General features: G+C 45.0%; 3 protein-coding genes across 3 annotated transcripts; 2 read left to right on the top strand and 1 right to left on the bottom strand.

The window, feature by feature from the left end:
- Positions 1-1,722: 1,722 nt before the first annotated feature.
- On the top strand, positions 1,723-7,196 carry mfap1 (microfibril associated protein 1). The gene is made up of 8 exons (XM_004084805.5): positions 1,723-1,938; positions 2,981-3,194; positions 3,272-3,410; positions 3,482-3,669; positions 5,165-5,434; positions 5,510-5,669; positions 6,731-6,820; positions 6,899-7,196. The coding sequence occupies exons 1-8, from the start codon at positions 1,857-1,859 to the stop codon at positions 7,076-7,078; spliced, it is 1,323 nt and encodes a 440-aa protein (XP_004084853.1). The 5' UTR covers positions 1,723-1,856; the 3' UTR covers positions 7,079-7,196.
- hypk (huntingtin interacting protein K) lies at positions 7,185-12,831 on the bottom strand. The gene is made up of 4 exons (XM_004084806.5): positions 12,616-12,831; positions 12,086-12,141; positions 11,919-11,970; positions 7,185-7,347 (listed from the first exon to the last, which is right to left on the bottom strand). Exons 1-4 carry the CDS (start codon positions 12,775-12,777, stop codon positions 7,252-7,254), a joined length of 366 nt encoding a protein of 121 aa, XP_004084854.1. The 5' UTR covers positions 12,778-12,831; the 3' UTR covers positions 7,185-7,251.
- A 132-nt stretch (positions 12,832-12,963) lies between these two features.
- On the top strand, positions 12,964-15,672 carry LOC110015802 (E3 SUMO-protein ligase ZBED1-like). Its single transcript, XM_023951209.2, has 8 exons — positions 12,964-13,300; positions 13,417-13,549; positions 13,705-13,796; positions 13,880-14,086; positions 14,153-14,266; positions 14,362-14,619; positions 14,726-15,348; positions 15,432-15,672. The coding sequence occupies exons 1-8, from the start codon at positions 13,238-13,240 to the stop codon at positions 15,664-15,666; spliced, it is 1,725 nt and encodes a 574-aa protein (XP_023806977.1). The 5' UTR covers positions 12,964-13,237; the 3' UTR covers positions 15,667-15,672.
- Positions 15,673-16,569: the final 897 nt, after the last annotated feature.

The following is a 16,569-nucleotide window of genomic DNA, read 5'->3' as shown; positions in this document are numbered from 1 at the left end:
TCAAATCACTAAAGATATGCAATCCAGATGTTCTACAAATTTCTCTCCTTTAATGGATAAAACCCAAAAAACCCTAAACCAATGGCTGCAAAGAGATTTGTCTTTGAAGGGCAGAGTTCTGCTTACAAAAGCAGAAGGAATCTCTCGTTTAACTTATGCGGCTCAATCTCTACAGGTTAATAACACAGTCTGCAATGCAATTAATAGAATATGATATAACTTTCTATGGAGAAATAAAACTCACTATATCAGAAAATCTGTTATTTTACATACCTCTGATAAAGGCGGTTTAAATTGTATTGATTTCACTGCACTTCATAATACACTCAAAGTAATCTGGATTAAGAAATATCTCAATAACCCCACATCTATCTGGAGATTTATTCCACATTTTGTATTCTCAAAGTTAGGAGGCCTTAACTTCCTGCTGTGCTGTAACTACAGTATTCCAAAAATCCCTTTGAAACTGTCAAATTTTCAACAACAGGTTCTCTGAACACTGATCTGCAAACATAACTTTCTCCACAGAGTTGTATTATCTGGAATAACTGTAATATTGTCTACAAGAAGAAAACTCTGTTTTTATATAACTGGTTCAATAATGGTATACTTTTCCTCAATCGATTATTCAAAGAAGCAGGATTATTATATAACTACTCAGATTTCACAATGCAGAATAAAATACCAATGACCCCCAAAGAATTTGCAGTAGTGTTTGATGCCGTCCCGTCTGGGCTTTGCATGTTATTCAGGGGTTTCTACAGCGCTCATCCTCTGACTCTTCATCCTCGTGATGTGTTCAAATCCCCTCTGGTCGTTTCTGCTTCACCTCCGCTAAACAGTTGAACTCAAAAATCAGAGCTTTGTTTCAAAATCATTTAGTTTCTGTTCCATCAGCTGCCTTTTATTGGGCTCATTTCACCTCGAACATTGAATGGAAAAAAGTCTGGTCTTTACCACAAAAATACTTCTTAACAAATAAAGTCAAAGAAATCTCTTTTAAAGTCCTACACAGATTTTATCCAGCAAAGAATTATTTAACTAAATGTAAACATAAATGCCAGCTGTACTTTCTGCCAGAACCAACCTGAAGCCTGCTCTCATTTATTCTGGTTTTGTGAATTCACATACAAATTTTGGAAAAGCATTCACAAATTTATCACCAACTCTATTTCTGCTGATATAAAACTTTATAATAAAAATGTACTATTTGGTTTTCATAGCTTTGATGTCAGAAATCGTGATGCTTTTTTTGTGTAAACATGTTATTATTTATGGCTAAATTTCATATTCACAAAAGCAAATTCTCCAATAAAAAACCCGATTTCTTTGTGTTCAAACTTGAACTGAAGCAATATTTAAACTTAATTTCAGCTTCAAAAAATACAAAAGCTCAAAAAACAATTGACATTTGTAAATCTTTTGGACTACTGACATAAGTTTACTCTCGCATTTTCTCTTTCTCTTTTTTTATTTTATTTTTCTTTGCTTAGTTTTATTTTATTTTTTTTATTCCCTTTTGTGATTGTTACTAATAATTAGAATAATTAGAATCTTCTTAAGGATGTAACACGCTTATTCTGTATTCAGAATTTTATTGTACATTATATGTGCATAATTGTTGCATTTTCTTGTTCTGTATTTTGCAATTTTTCACTCATAAATAAATAAATAAATAAATAAAAGGAAGTGTATTATAAATTAACAAACTACTTCCGGGAAAATAAGATGCACTTCCGTTTGGCAGATCTCGCATCTTGTCTACAAACAGGTCGATCTCGCAGCTCGGTTCGGCTAGTTTCCTGTCTCCCGGACGGGTTTTCGTTGTCCCGGTTCGTGTCGCTGACCCGGCAGGCATGTCCTCCCACGAGCCTGTCAACATGAAGCTGCCCCCGATCCAGTCCACGGCGGGGGCCGTGCCGGTCCGGAACGAGAAAGGTGAACGATTCGCCTGTATTAGCCTAGCCTAGCCTAGCTTAGCCTAGCTTAGCCTGGCTCGGGTCTCTGGGTTTTATTAATTTGTACTGCGATACCTTCGAGGCGGAATAACTAGTTCGGAATAGGTTCTGGTTCTGGGTTTATCTTGGACCTGAAACAGAAACTAAGACCAAAGGAGGCAAACCCGTCCCCCGTTACTGTTGTTTAAAACCTTTTGTTGTTGTTATTATTATTATAATATTAATGTTTTACTTCTTGAAGCAAAGAGGAGTATCTGACCGGATGTTGATTTAATACTTTAGGAGGACTTCCGTTGATGTTTCAGGTGTTTGAACCCAGTCTCTGTTGGTACCCAAAGCCAGAACTTTCTACGGTCCAGAGATAAAAGTTGGAGACCACAAAACGACAGTTTCTAATTCTGAACACAGAAATACAAAAAAATTCTCAAGAGCCCTACAATTAAGCAAGTCATTAATATTTTGCGTCTTGCTGATCGCCTTTGTTTTGTGGATAGAAAACAATGGAAAACTTAGAAATCCGTGTTTTTGTCTTTATTCTCACCACATCCTCCCTTTCTGTGCTCCAAAGCATCACTGTGTCACAGGACACTATGATTGACACTGGACACTGATTCTGCGGTGTTTAATCATTTTTAGAAGATGGTTCATGTTGTGGTATTACATGCTTTACGTCTGCAGAGGGCAGTTCATTATTCTGTTCTGGGGCTTGAACCTGTGACCGTTGCTTACCGCCCTCATTGTTCGTCATGATGTGACGTTTGGCATTCGGTCTGCATCAACAAACGCAGCGCGTTTCCTCAGTGTAGAAGGGTTTTTAGTCATCTGGGACTTCTCACAAAGCTGTGAAATCGTTGGCTCACAAATGTCCGCTAAGTCCACTGTACCTGTTCCAAATCCAAACCAAAGTCAAAGCTAGCCCAGGACGCACCGCATGTTTGAACACTGTACAGTTCCCAAACCAAGTTCTTCCACGGTGAACAGACGCCCGTGCCGGACCCACACTCTGACGTCTCTTTCTCCAGGCGAGATCTCCATGGAGAAGGTGAAGGTGAAGAGGTACGTCTCGGGAAAACGGCCAGACTATGCACCCATGGAGTCCTCGGATGAGGATGAGGAGGACTTCCAGTTTGTGAGGGGAAAGGAGGTGGAGCCAGAGGTGGAGGTGGAGCAAGAGGACGTTTCAGACCCACGTCTGAAGCGTCTGATGAACCGGACCTCTGAGGACGTAGAAGAGAGGTAAGGCGGCGCCCCGACCCGACCCCCCTGACACGACCGGCCCCCTGGTGCTCAGCAGCCCCCTCTCTCTGAAACAGACTGGCCCGGCACCGGCAGATAGTGGAGCCTGAAGTGGTGGCGCAGAGCAGCGAGGACTCCGACGAAGGCACATGGCATCCTCGGCATGAGGAGAGCAGTGAGGATGAAGAGGAGGAGGAGGAGGAAGTGGATGATGAGGTGACTTTGACTCTGTCTCTGTGTTTTCCTTGGCATCGTCCGGATCCAAACACGCTTCTGATTGCACACAGGAAATAGAGAGGAGACGAGCGATGATGCGCCAGCGAGCGCTGGAGAGGAAGACGGAGGAGATGGAGGTCATGGAGGTGGAGGAGGAGGGGAAGTCTGGGGCGGAGTCCGAGTCGGAGTCAGAGTATGAAGAATACACCGACAGTGAAGACGAAGCAGAGCCGCGGCTCAAACCCGTCTTTATCCGCAAGTAAGAGCCCACATGTCTGCAGAAAAATGTGTTTCTGCTTCAAAAGTTTGAATGTTTTCCTCAAAATTCTGCAAAAGACTTTGACTTCTGGGAAAAACAGTCATGCCAGCCTAAAAGATTTTTGTCTGATAAAATGTTTCTGTCTAGATTTTTAGTTTTGCACAGTGTTTTTCAACCAGTGAGCCGCGGGAAATGACCCATTCTCTGACCTAAAAACATTTCCATCTCCAAGATCTCAGCTCTGTGTTCATCCAAACAGGCCCTGATAAAATATGAAAAGATCATAAAATACTTTTTCTGTTTATTTGATTCTATTAAAGACACTTTGATAAGAATGACGGTACAGCGATTTAGCCGTAGCTTCAGCTGTTTTAGGAAAAGTCCCGCCCCTTTAACTGTCTCCACCAATCATTCTTGGAGGCTCAATCACATGTCATCAGTCTGACCAATCAGAAGTGGTTAAAGTCTTCACTTCCTTGTTCTGATTCTGCTCATAAAGTCTCTCAGTTCCAACAGAAATACCAGCTAAAGCTCGTCTTTAGCGGTGTAGCTTTCCACAGAATCCGGTATCAGACCGTGGAACAAGTGAACAAAACCATGAAGCTCAGAGAAGAGAGTCTGTCTGCCATCACTACATCTCCCATGATGCATTGGGTTAAAGTGACAGCGTCTCAGCGTACAATGAGTCTTCCTGTTAAACGTCTTAAACCACAACGAACACACATTTAACAGTTTTTCAATCTTCAGAGGTCAACAGTTTAGTTTTCCTTCCAGGTTTGTGTTTCTTAACAGCCAAACATCCCAGAGTTTGGTCCAAGTCATCTTTCTGACTGAAACACTTTTCTAAGAACGTCTGGATTATTTTAGATGTTAAACTTAAGAAGAAGTAAGAACATTTAAGAAACAGGATGAAGGTGAAACAGACACAATGAAACTAAACTGAAACAATCTAATCTTCTAAAAAGAAAAGAAAACATTTTTGTTAAAGTTTTCAAAGACTTCATCTTTGATTAAGACAAAAGAAAATATTGTTTTTTTGTGAGGTTACATAAAATTACATGTTAATAAACTGGAGGGAAAAACAACTACTAGAGTAAAATGTCAAATTATTTAGTTAAAAATTATTACTGAAAACTAACTTAACATTTATTAGAACTTTTAGAAAAAACAGCTGTAACTTCCAGCTTTTTCTGCCACAATCATCACAAACATGCCTGTGAGATCATGGAGGAACTGTCCATCAATACAGACTATGAGTTTCTCCTTTTTCATTTTTGGATGCTGGTGTGAAGTGGGAGTTTTGTCCAGGATAAAGTGCGCCTTGGCTGAAAAAAGGTTGAAAAAGGGAGATTTTTACTCAGGGTGAAGACTTCTGCTTCTTTGAAAAGCTTTGTGTCTGCGAGGAAACGGGTTTGTGTGAAAAGACGCTCCTTTGTGAGGCTGAAGGTGGTAGTGGGGTGACGAAGAGCTCATGCAGGGACTTTTCTGCCCGAAGGAAGGACAGAGTCACAGTGGCTGAGCGGGAAGCCGAGGAGCAGAGGCAGAAGGAGCTGGAGGTGGAAGCCAAGAGGCAGGCGGAGGAGCGCCGTCGCTACACCCTCAAGATCGTGGAAGAGGAGGCGAAGAAGGAGTTTGAAGAAAACCGCCGCACCCTGGCTGCTCTGGACGCTCTGGACACAGATGGAGAGAACGAAGAGGAAGAGTATGAAGCTTGGAAGGTCCGAGAGCTGAAGCGCATCAAGAGAGACCGAGAGGCTCGAGAGAAGTGAGTAACCTGTCAGGGGGGAGAGGAATCCTGGGGCGGGAGCTTTCTGAACCACATCCTCTGTCTTGTTTCCAGCATGGAAAAGGAGAAGGCTGAAATCGAGAGATTCCACAGCCTGACGGAGGAGGAGCGCCGGGCGGAGCTGCGGAACAGCGGCAAGGTGGTAACCAACAAGGCCTCTAAAGGAAAGTACAAGTTCCTGCAGAAGTACTACCACAGAGGAGCCTTCTTCATGGTAAGCACCGTCGTCTGTTCAGGCCACACCCACCCCGACAGCCGTCACACGGATGATCCTGCTGTCACTGAGAGCAGCTCTGTCCTTTGAGCTCCATGACGGGTTTAGTCCCTGATCCCTTCATGTTCTAGACCCGTTTAGTCCCTGTGGGCTGCTGGAGCCTATCCCTATAGGGGCAGTGCAGAAACTTTGGTAACATTTTCCTGCATCAGTCTCAGGTTGTCTGAATTTTCACTGCTTAGTGCCCTGCAGAGGACGCTCAGTGTGTTCTCTGGTGTCTGAATCTTCAGCTGTGTCCACATTCCCTCCCTTCTCCATAACTACTAAAACACCGTCTTGGAAAAACAATGCCGACGCCACGCTCACCATTTGTCTTTTTTAAACGGCAATTATGTCAGCGAATTCACAAAGTGTAACTCTAATCAATGGGAGGATTTTACGATGACTAATCATGAATCCACTGTGTTCTGATGATGCAAAAATGATTTATTTAAAAATACATTTAAAGACGTTATTTTCAAACGCAATGCATTGTGGTCTACATTCGCCAATCTAGTGAGCATCGATGTATGCTGGGTTTTCTGCAGAGATTTTACTGGATCTGCTCAGCCATGTGTCATACTTTCCCGCCCTTTCCAATATGGCATCACTATTCACGTCATGGAAACAGCCGAGTGCAGCGTCTGTAGAAGTCCTCTCAGCTCAGACCATGAGGAGCCGCCCCCCCTGTACTCCTGCAGTAGTGACGTGCTTCGGATGGAGACAGTAGTCGTGAAGCTGCACTCTCAAAGTGTCCAGCAGGTGTCAGTGCTGAGCCATGTGCTACAGGTTTGAGGTTCAGAAACACCTGAGTAATCAGATCCACGGTGGTCACCTGCAGAAATGTCCATCAGCAGTAAAGTGGTCATGGTTGATCCTCCGTTTGTCCCAAACGTTTCCATTGAAACATGAAACCACAGGAACAGGTTTACACAGAGGGACAAATCAGATCATTAGGGAGAGAGGAGAGGACTGCTGTTCAGATCAAACTGGCGTGTTACTAATCAGCGGCTCCATTCCAGGATGAGGAGGAGGACGTCTACAAAAGAGACTTCAGCGCCCCCACCCTGGAGGATCACTTCAACAAAACCATCCTGCCCAAAGTCATGCAGGTACGCTGCTCTCACCTGCTGACCTGTGTCTTAGACGGTCTGAACTGCAGCTGAACCCTTCTGCTAACCCCCCTGCAGGTGAAAAACTTTGGTCGGTCCGGACGTACTAAGTACACCCACCTGGTGGACCAGGACACCACGTCCTTCGACTCGGCCTGGGCCCAGGAGAGCACCCAGAACAGCAAGTTCTTCAAACAGAAGGCGGCGGGGGTGAGGGACGTGTTTGACCGGCCCACCACCAAGAAGAGGAAGACTTAGCTGCACATGCACGCTTTAAGAGGGACTGTACCATTGTTCCTGGGGGGGTGTGCCCCCGAAGCTTTTGTAAATTAACTTTGTGTCTGAATAAAGGACTCGCTAACACTTTTATAAACAAGCAGATGAAAACTTTATTGAACCGGGAGATGACAGTGATGGGCGGGGTTTGGCGGTCAGTCAGTCAGCGCCACCAGGGCCTTCCCCACGTTCCCCAGGTGTTCCCTCAGACTGCGTTCTGCCACCGCCCTGGAAATTTCCATCTCGGACATCTGCACAAGAGATCAGCCACAGATCAGGGAGGGGGCTGCAGGTTCACTGCTATGGGGTTTTTGCAACAGTCTGAGACCAGAGGAGAAACTGAGAAAACTATCGGCGTCATGGCGGTCCAGCCAGTCGGTACGCTCACTCCTATAGAAACCCTATGGAGGGTTGCTAAGCAACAGCCAACGAAACTGAATCTTTTAGAAGTCCTTTTTCTTTATGGAGTTCTTTATGCGCTGAAACCTGCTCAACTATCTGATCTCTGTGCTGCTAATACGGGTTTTACCACCAAGTATTAACTTAAACACTTCTTTACCTCAATGAAATGAAAATGCATTTATAAAAAAATCTTTAACTTCAATTCCTTAATTTTCTCTCCCTCACTGTTCAAATGGACCTACCATCACGATAACAGACTGGATTTGCTTTTAGGAGCACAAACATACAAAACCAGCAGGAGATCAAATCCTGTTTTTTAGTGAGCGACTGAGGCGTGTACATGAACGACTGACGGGTTGTTCACGTGAACGACTGACGCGTTTACGTGAACCAGCAGGGGTTCTGACATCCAGAGACAGACCTGCTGCTGCCCACGGATAGAGTGAGGCCGTTAACATGCTAACATGTCATGGCTGTAACATGGTAGTGTATTGACAGCCATGACATGTTGCATGTTAAATACATGACATTTTGGCATGTTACAAATGTGACAATTTGGCATGTGACAGCCATGACATGTAACAGTCATGACATGTTGCATGTTACAGTCTCGACATGTTGGCATGTTACAGCCTTGACATGTGGGCATATTACAAGTATGACATGTGGGCATGTTACAGCCATGACATGTTGGCATGTTACAGTCTTGACATGTGGGCATGTTACAGCCATTACATGTGGACATGTTACAGCCATTACATGTGGGCATGTTACAGTCTTGACATGTGGGCATGTTACAGCCATTACATGTGAGCATGTTACAGCCATGACATGTGGGCATGTTACAGCCATGACATGTTGGCTTGTTACAGCCATGACGTGGGCATGTTACAGCCATGACATGTGAGCATGTTACTGCCATGACATATGGGCATGTTACAGCCATGACATATGGGCATGTTACAGCCATGACATGTGGGCATGTTACAGCCAGGACATGTTGGCATGTTATAGCCATGACATGTGGGCATGTTACAGCCATGACATATGGGCATGTTACAGTCATGACATGTGGGAATGTTACAGCCATGACATGTGGGAATGTTACAGCCATGACATGTGGGCATGTTACAGTCTTGACATGTGGGCATATTAAAGCCATGACATGTGGGCATGTTACAGCCATGACATGTGGGCATGTTACAGTCTAGACATGTGGGCATATTACAGTCTTGAGATGTGGTCATGTTACAGCCATGACATGTGGGCATGTTACAGTCTTGACATGTGGGCATGTTACAGCCATGACATGTGGGCATGTTACAGCCATTACATGTGGGCATGTTACAGCCACGACATGGTGGCATGTTACAGCCATAACATGTTGGCATGTTACAGCCATGACATGGTGGCATGTTATAGCCACAAAATGTTGGCATGTTACAGCCACGACATGTGGGCATGTTACAGCCAGGACATGTTGGCATGTTACAGTCTTGACATGTGGGCATGTTACAGTCTTGACATGTGGGCATGTTACAGTCTTGACATGTGGGCATGTTACAGCCATGACATGTTGGCATGTTACAGTCTTGACATGTGGGCATATTAAAGCCATGACATGTGGGCATGTTACAGCCATGACATATGGGCATGTTACAGCCATGACATGTGGGCATGTTACAGTCTAGACATGTGGGCATATTACAGTCTTGAGATGTGGTCATGTTACAGCCATGACATGTGGGCATGTTACAGTCTTGACATGTGAGCATGTTACAGCCATGACATGTGGGCATGTTACAGCCATTACATGTGGTAATGTTACAGCCACGACATGGTGGCATGTTACAGCCACAACATGTTGGCATGTTACAGCCATGACATGGTGGCATGTTATAGCCACAAAATGTTGGCATGTTACAGCCACGACATGTGGGCATGTTACAGCCATGACATGGGGGCATGTTACAGCCAGGACATGTTGGCATGTTACAGTCTTGACATGTGGGCATGTTACAGTCTTGACATGTGGGCATGTTACAGTCTTGACATGTGGGCATGTTACAGCCATGACATGTTGGCATGTTACAGTCTTGACATGTGGGCATATTAAAGCCATGACATGTGGGCATGTTACAGCCATGACATATGGGCATGTTACAGCCATGACATGTGGGCATGTTACAGTCTAGACATGTGGGCATATTACAGTCTTGAGATGTGGTCATGTTACAGCCATGACATGTGGGCATGTTACAGTCTTGACATGTGAGCATGTTACAGCCATGACATGTGGGCATGTTACAGCCATTACATGTGGTAATGTTACAGCCACGACATGGTGGCATGTTACAGCCACAACATGTTGGCATGTTACAGCCATGACATGGTGGCATGTTATAGCCACAAAATGTTGGCATGTTACAGCCACGACATGTGGGCATGTTACAGCCATGACATGGGGGCATGTTACCGCCATGACATGTTGGCATGTTACAGCCATGACATGTTGGCATGTTCCAGCCATGACATGGTGGCATGTTATAGCCACAACATGTGGGCATGTTACAGCCATTATATGTGGGCATGTTACAGCCAGGGCATGTTACAGCCATGACATGTGGGCATGTTACAGCCATGACATGTGGGCATGTTACAGCCATGACATGTTGGCATGTTACAGCCATGACATGTTGGCATGTTACAGCCATGACATGGTGGCATGTCATAACCACAACATGTGGGCATGTTACCGCTATTACATGTGGGCATGTTACAGCCATTACATGTGGGTATGTTACAGTCATTACATGTGGGCACGTTACAGTCTTGACATGTTGGCATGTTACAGCCATGACATGGTGCCATGTTATAGCCACGACATGTGGGCATGTTACAGCCATGACATGTTGGCATGTTACAGTCTTGACATGTGGGCATGTTACAGCCATGACATGTGGGCATGTTAAAGCCATGACATGTTGGCTTGTTACAGCCATGACATGTGGTCATGTTACAGCCATGACATGTGGGCATGTTACAGCCATGACATGTGGGCATGTTACAGCCATTACATGTGGGCATGTTACAGTCTTGACATGTTGGCATGTTACAGCCATGACATGGTGGCATGTTACAATCATAACATGTGGGCATATTACAGTCTTGACATGTTGGCATGTTACAGCCATGACATGTGGGCATGTTACAGCCATGACATGTGGGCATGTTACAGCCACGACATGTGGGCATGTTACAGCCATGACATGGTGGCATGTTACAGCCATTATATGTGGGCATGTTACAGCCAGGGCATGTTACAGCCATGACATGTGGGCATGTTACAGCCATGACATGTGGGCATGTTACAGCCATGACATGTGGGCATGTTACAGCCATGACATGGTGGCATGTTACAGCCATGACATGGTGGCATGTTACAGCCATGACATGGTGGCATGTTATAGCCACGACATGTGGGCATGTTACAGCCATGACATGTGGGCATGTTACAGCCATGACATGTGGGCATGTTACAGACATTACATGTGGGCATGTTACAGTCTTGACATGTGGGCATGTTACAGCCATGACATGTTGGCATGTTACAGCCATGACATGTGGGCATGTTACAGCCATGACATGTGGGCATGTTACAGCCATGACATGTGGGCATGTTACAGCCATGACATGTGGGCATGTTTCAGCCATGACATGTGGGCATGTTACAGCCATGACATGGTGGCATGTCATAACCACAACATGTGGGCATGTTACAGCTATTACATGTGGGCATGTTACAGTCATTACATGTGGGCATGTTACAGTCTTGACATGTTGGCATGTTACAGCCATGACATGGTGGCATGTTATAGCCACGACATGTGGGCATGTTACAGCCATGACATGTTGGCATGTTACAGTTTTGACATGTGGGCATGTTACAGCCATGACATGTGGGCATGTTAAAGCCATGACATGTGGGCATGTTAAAGCCATGACATGTGGTCATGTTACAGCCATGACATGTGGGCATGTTACAGCCATTACATGTGGGCATGTTACAGCCATTACATGTGGGCATGTTACAGCCATTACATGTGGGCATGTTACAGCCATTACATGTGGGCATGTTACAGCCATTTCATTTGGGCATGTTACAGTCTTGACATGTTGGCATGTTACAGACATATGAACTGTGCTGGGTCCTCTCTGGCATCCTATGGATAAAGCAGACTTCACCTGTGAGGGCTCTTTACATCATACATGATTATTTTTTCATGCATGTTTTGCATTGATGTCATGGAGGAATAATCTTTGGAATTGGCTCATAAACTCTTTTTTTAACTTAAAATACAATGAACTGCTTTACAGAAGTCAGTGACGCTCTATCCGGCAGGTGGGGGGGATTACTTACGATCAGTTCCACGTCCTCCTTCTTGATGGTGACTTTGGCCAGCTCCTTCTCCCTGAAACAGAACACAGCAGCTCAGGTCCTGCCTGCTGGCTCCATAGAGGTCTGGGTCCCTGTTCGCCCCTCTGGGTCCCTCCGGGCCCCTGTGGGTCCCCGTGGGCCCTGCTCACCTCTCCTGCTTGGCCTTCTGCTCCCGGGATCTTCTGTCTCCGATCACCGACATGGCCTGAGCAGAGAAACAGAGGGGCAAAGGGGTCAGAACTGGTTCTGTCCAGCCCAAAGCCTTTGAGACTGAAACAAAGACTCACATCTCCCAAGATGCATCACTTCTCATCCGAGCAGTAAATTCTGATTTAAAGCTCAACATTTTTCAGGTTTTATTTTTTCTCTTATTTAATACTATTGCTAACACAATCCAGAACTTTCATGTTTCGTTCACCAGGGAATGGGTTGTGCCAGAACGAGCATCTATCGGAACTTTCCTACTGGATCGCTTCTGGACCGGGTTACCAGAGCTCAAACGGTTTCTTCCTGGTCCAAACATGGTTCTGAACTTTGCTTTTCGTTCTGGACCAGAGATCACAGGTCTGGCAGTGAGGCGTCGGTCAGACCGGATCTCCTGTTATCCGGTTCTCTGCTGTATCATCCTCCTCCGGTGATGAGACAACAGGGCACGCGGCTGAGCACGCGCAGCTCTCACCGTCTGCAGGTCGGAGCTGGAGATCTCCTTCTCCTCCGCATAGTCGGTGACTCTCTCCAGGTCCGCGGCCCCGCTGTCATGTTTGCGGGGCTTCTCCGCGGGCTTCCCGGTGCAGTTTTCCTCCGCTTCTAGGTCGAGGTCCACGTCTGCCTCCGCCGCCATGGCTGCCGGAACCAAGAGAAAGGTTCCTACCCCAACCGGATAGAAGACGAGGCTGCACCGGAGGGGCGTTTTTTTGTAAAACTTTATTGACAAAATATTTGCTCTTTGTTGATAAAATTCGACTCATAGGATAGAAACAACGAGTTTATTTTCACACGTTGAGTTCCTTTCTTTGATTGAAAATGATAGGGATGGCCCGTTTGACACGGGGCTTCGGCGCGCGGTTCACCTTCATGAAACAGAGTGTTTCGGCACAATGTTTCAAAGCGTGTGTCAACCAGCGCAGATCACGTGATTGATGACGTATGACGCGCCAAATGCATCACTCACCTGAACCAGGTTTCAGATCTCAGGTGTGTTTGATCAGAAGGGCGCGCTGTTGTCTATAAATACAGATGAATCCCAAACAACGTTTCCCGACCAGTTCTGTTGTTTCCCGTGTATCGTAAGAATCAACGTCATGGCACCCGGTAAAAAACGTTCTGTGGCTTGGGATCATTTCAACTTGATTTCTCCAAATAAGGTAATACACTATTAACGTTATTTTATTAGTAGCCATTGCTGATTATGTCAGTTTTATAGGTATGTCTGTCAGTTGAAAGGAATCATTTTTATTCTTTCCATTTTTTTTTTTTTTAGGTGCAATGTTTGATTTGCAAACATGAATTTGCATTTAATGATAGTACATCCTCCATGATGCGACATCTCCGCTCCGTTCATCATGTTGAAACTCCGCAGTCGGAAAATCAAGCCTTCAATCCACCTCATATTGGTAATAAGAATATATCCAACTAATGGCACTCTGAATAAGAACTAAAATGGATAGCTCAGTGGAAAAAGCAGTGACATGTGAATGCTGAGGTTCTGGGTTCGAGGCTCAGCTTCTACAATTAATATTTTTTTTTTCTTCATATGTATATTTTGCAGTGTCAAGAAAGCAAGAACTTGATTCTGCATTGGTGGATATGATTGTAATGGATGCACAACCATTTTCAATTGTTGAAGACAAAGGCTTCAAGGTAAGGTGGCTAATATTATATAGCATTTACATTATTTATGTTTTTGTGTACATAATAAGCTGTATTTTATTTGTCACTATTAGGCTTTTGTCAACCTTTTGGACCCATCCTACATAATTCCTAATAGGAAGGCCTTGAGGACAATGGTGGAGGAGAAGTACAAAGCCAAAAAGGAGAAGGCTTTAGATGTGGTTAGCAGGGCCTCTGCTGTCAGCCTTACAGCAGACATGTGGACATCCATTAACATGGACGCTTACTTGGCTGTAACATGCCATTTTATCACCGAGGAGGTAGGTATCCCCTGCTTTGTGCAATGCTTTGGTTTATGTATCTCAGTTTGACTTTGTTCATTCTAGGTGGAGCTGGCCTCTGTGGTCTTGGGGGTTCTGAAGTTTCCCCAAACCCACACTGCAGCTCACTTGGCTGAGGCCAAAAATCTTCTCATGGAAGAATGGGGAATTAAAGGGAAGGTGCGAGCCAGATCAATAAAGTACAAAATCATTCATCAATATGGCCTCCCACTACCTAATATACATGATTTGTGAACATGTAATCTTTCTTCCAGGTGACAGGCCTGGTTACAGACTGTGCTCCCAACATGGTTGCATGTGCTAATATATTACTGCTTCGGCACATAATGTGTTTTGCACATATGCTTAATTTGGTGGTGAAAAAGTCCCTTGCCCAAACCCCTGAACTAGAGGATATCCGAAGTAAGGGGCGTAGGATTGTCGGTCTTTTTAAATCCAGCACCACAGCGAAGGAGAAGCTGTCAGAGATGCAGCGACAGCTGGCCAGGCCAGAGCACAAATTAATACAAGAGGTGAAACATTTTCTTTTTTTTAAATCTAAGATTTTACATGTTTTTGCAGTTGTTTATTGTGTTACTTTCTTCTCTCCTTTAAAATGTGCTTGCTGTCTTATCTTAGGTGGAAACAAGATGGAGCAGCACATTTAATATGTTGGAAAGGTTGTTTAAGGAGAGAGAGCCACTGGGGGCAGCTCTGGCCACCCTCCATACGGACCTTCCTCCACTCACCTCAGAGGACTACCAGGCCATACACCACTGCTTGAGCATTCTTTCACCGTTTCAAGAGGCCACAGTTGAGCTTTCGACAGAAAAACGAGTGTCAGCATCCAAAGTCATTCCCATGGTTAAAATGCTGAAACATTACATCTCAAGCAGGTGTGGTCAGATCACACACCCACTTGGTGAAAAACTGGCCACTAACTTGAAGAACAATCTCCATGAGAGGTTTTCAGCTCTGGAGAAGGTCACTGCTCTGTCAATGGCAACCTTGATGGACCCAAGGCTTAAAGAGCTGGGGTTCTGCAGCCAAGGCTCTGCCCACACGGCCATAGAGCGACTCACTAAAGAGTGTGCTGCAACAATGCAGGCGCTACTTCCAGAGGCACAGCCACAGTCGCCACCTAGAGAAGGTCCTTCAAGTCAGCAGGAAGATGGTGGTCTCTGGGCCCTGCTGGACAGGCATGTGGGGGTTCAACAGCAGGGGACCAGCACAACTGCCAGTGCAACAGTGGAGGTTCAGAGGTACAGTAAAGATTAGAATCCTCATCATAACTTCTGCTCATTTTAGACTGGTGCATGACAATAGGCTATTAATGTCCTTCTAGGTACTTAAAGGAACCTCACATCCCAAGGACTCAGGACCCACTGAGATACTGGGTTACCCACAAGGTTTTATACCCACATCTCTACAAGCTGGCAATGAAGTTTTTATGCACACCAGCTTCATCTGTGCCTTGTGAGAGGATCTTCTCCAAGGCTGGCGAAATCGTCAGCCAAAGACGAAACAGGCTGAAGCCCAGCACAGTGGAGAAAATTCTGTTTTTAAATAAAAATCTATAACATGTATCCCACCCAGTCATGTTAGACCCTGGTTCACAATCACTCATTCTCACTTTATACATGGCATTCACAATGTAACACAAGCACTTCCTCACAAATCTTCAAACATTGTCTTTGTTTTATTTCCACACTGAAGTGTTACAAGGGCAAGGAACTTAGTGGAGTAGATGATATATGTCCTGTCTGCCACCAGATGCCGCTGTTCTGTGTGGTTTCGAAGCCCCAAATGCTTCATTCATTTTTCTGGCACATTTACACGAAGCCCCATGAGAGCTTCATGGGGCTTCGATTCCCATCCCTAGAAAATGATATAATTTATGGTGTAAACAAATTTCCTGATGCAATTATTATAATAGGAGGGGATTTTAATATAGCATTAAATCAGCTGGACAAATGGCCACCACGTGCTCCTTCTTCTGATAGTCCCTTACATTCATTCATGCAGAGATAGAACTTAAAAGATGTCTGCAGAGAAAATTTCCCATCAGATTGTGTTTTTACCTGGAGTAATGATGATGGATCCAAACAATCTCACATCCATTACTGGCTGGTGCCTGATTGTGTAGATGCAGATGATATTGTAACGAACCAGCTGAGTCGTCACTTTAGTGGAGACGCAAAACCAAGCTGCTAGCGAAGTGGCTACATTGGCGAGCTGTCCGTGCCACATACACCGCACGAGTCCAGATGGTCTCAAGGAGGTAGAAACAGGCAGGGAAGTCAAGTTCCCATTCAGCATCAAGCCCATTTATTCAAGCACACAAACAGCCTAAACAGCATGGATGTCACTTCAACTTCCAGCCCTCTCACTCAAGGTTTTCACCCCAAAACTCTCCACTTCCCATGAGGCTTAGGGGTTGAAAGCAAGGCTAACCCCCAGGTCGCTACACTATTGAAGTCAAC

Source organism: Oryzias latipes, chromosome 3 (genome assembly GCF_053564925.1).
Source record: "Oryzias latipes strain Hd-rR chromosome 3, Olatipes_Hd-rR_3.1".
Lineage (NCBI taxonomy): Eukaryota > Metazoa > Chordata > Actinopteri > Beloniformes > Adrianichthyidae > Oryzias > Oryzias latipes.
The sequence above is the reverse complement of the archived record's forward strand: the minus strand, read 5'-3'. Positions and strand labels throughout refer to the sequence as shown.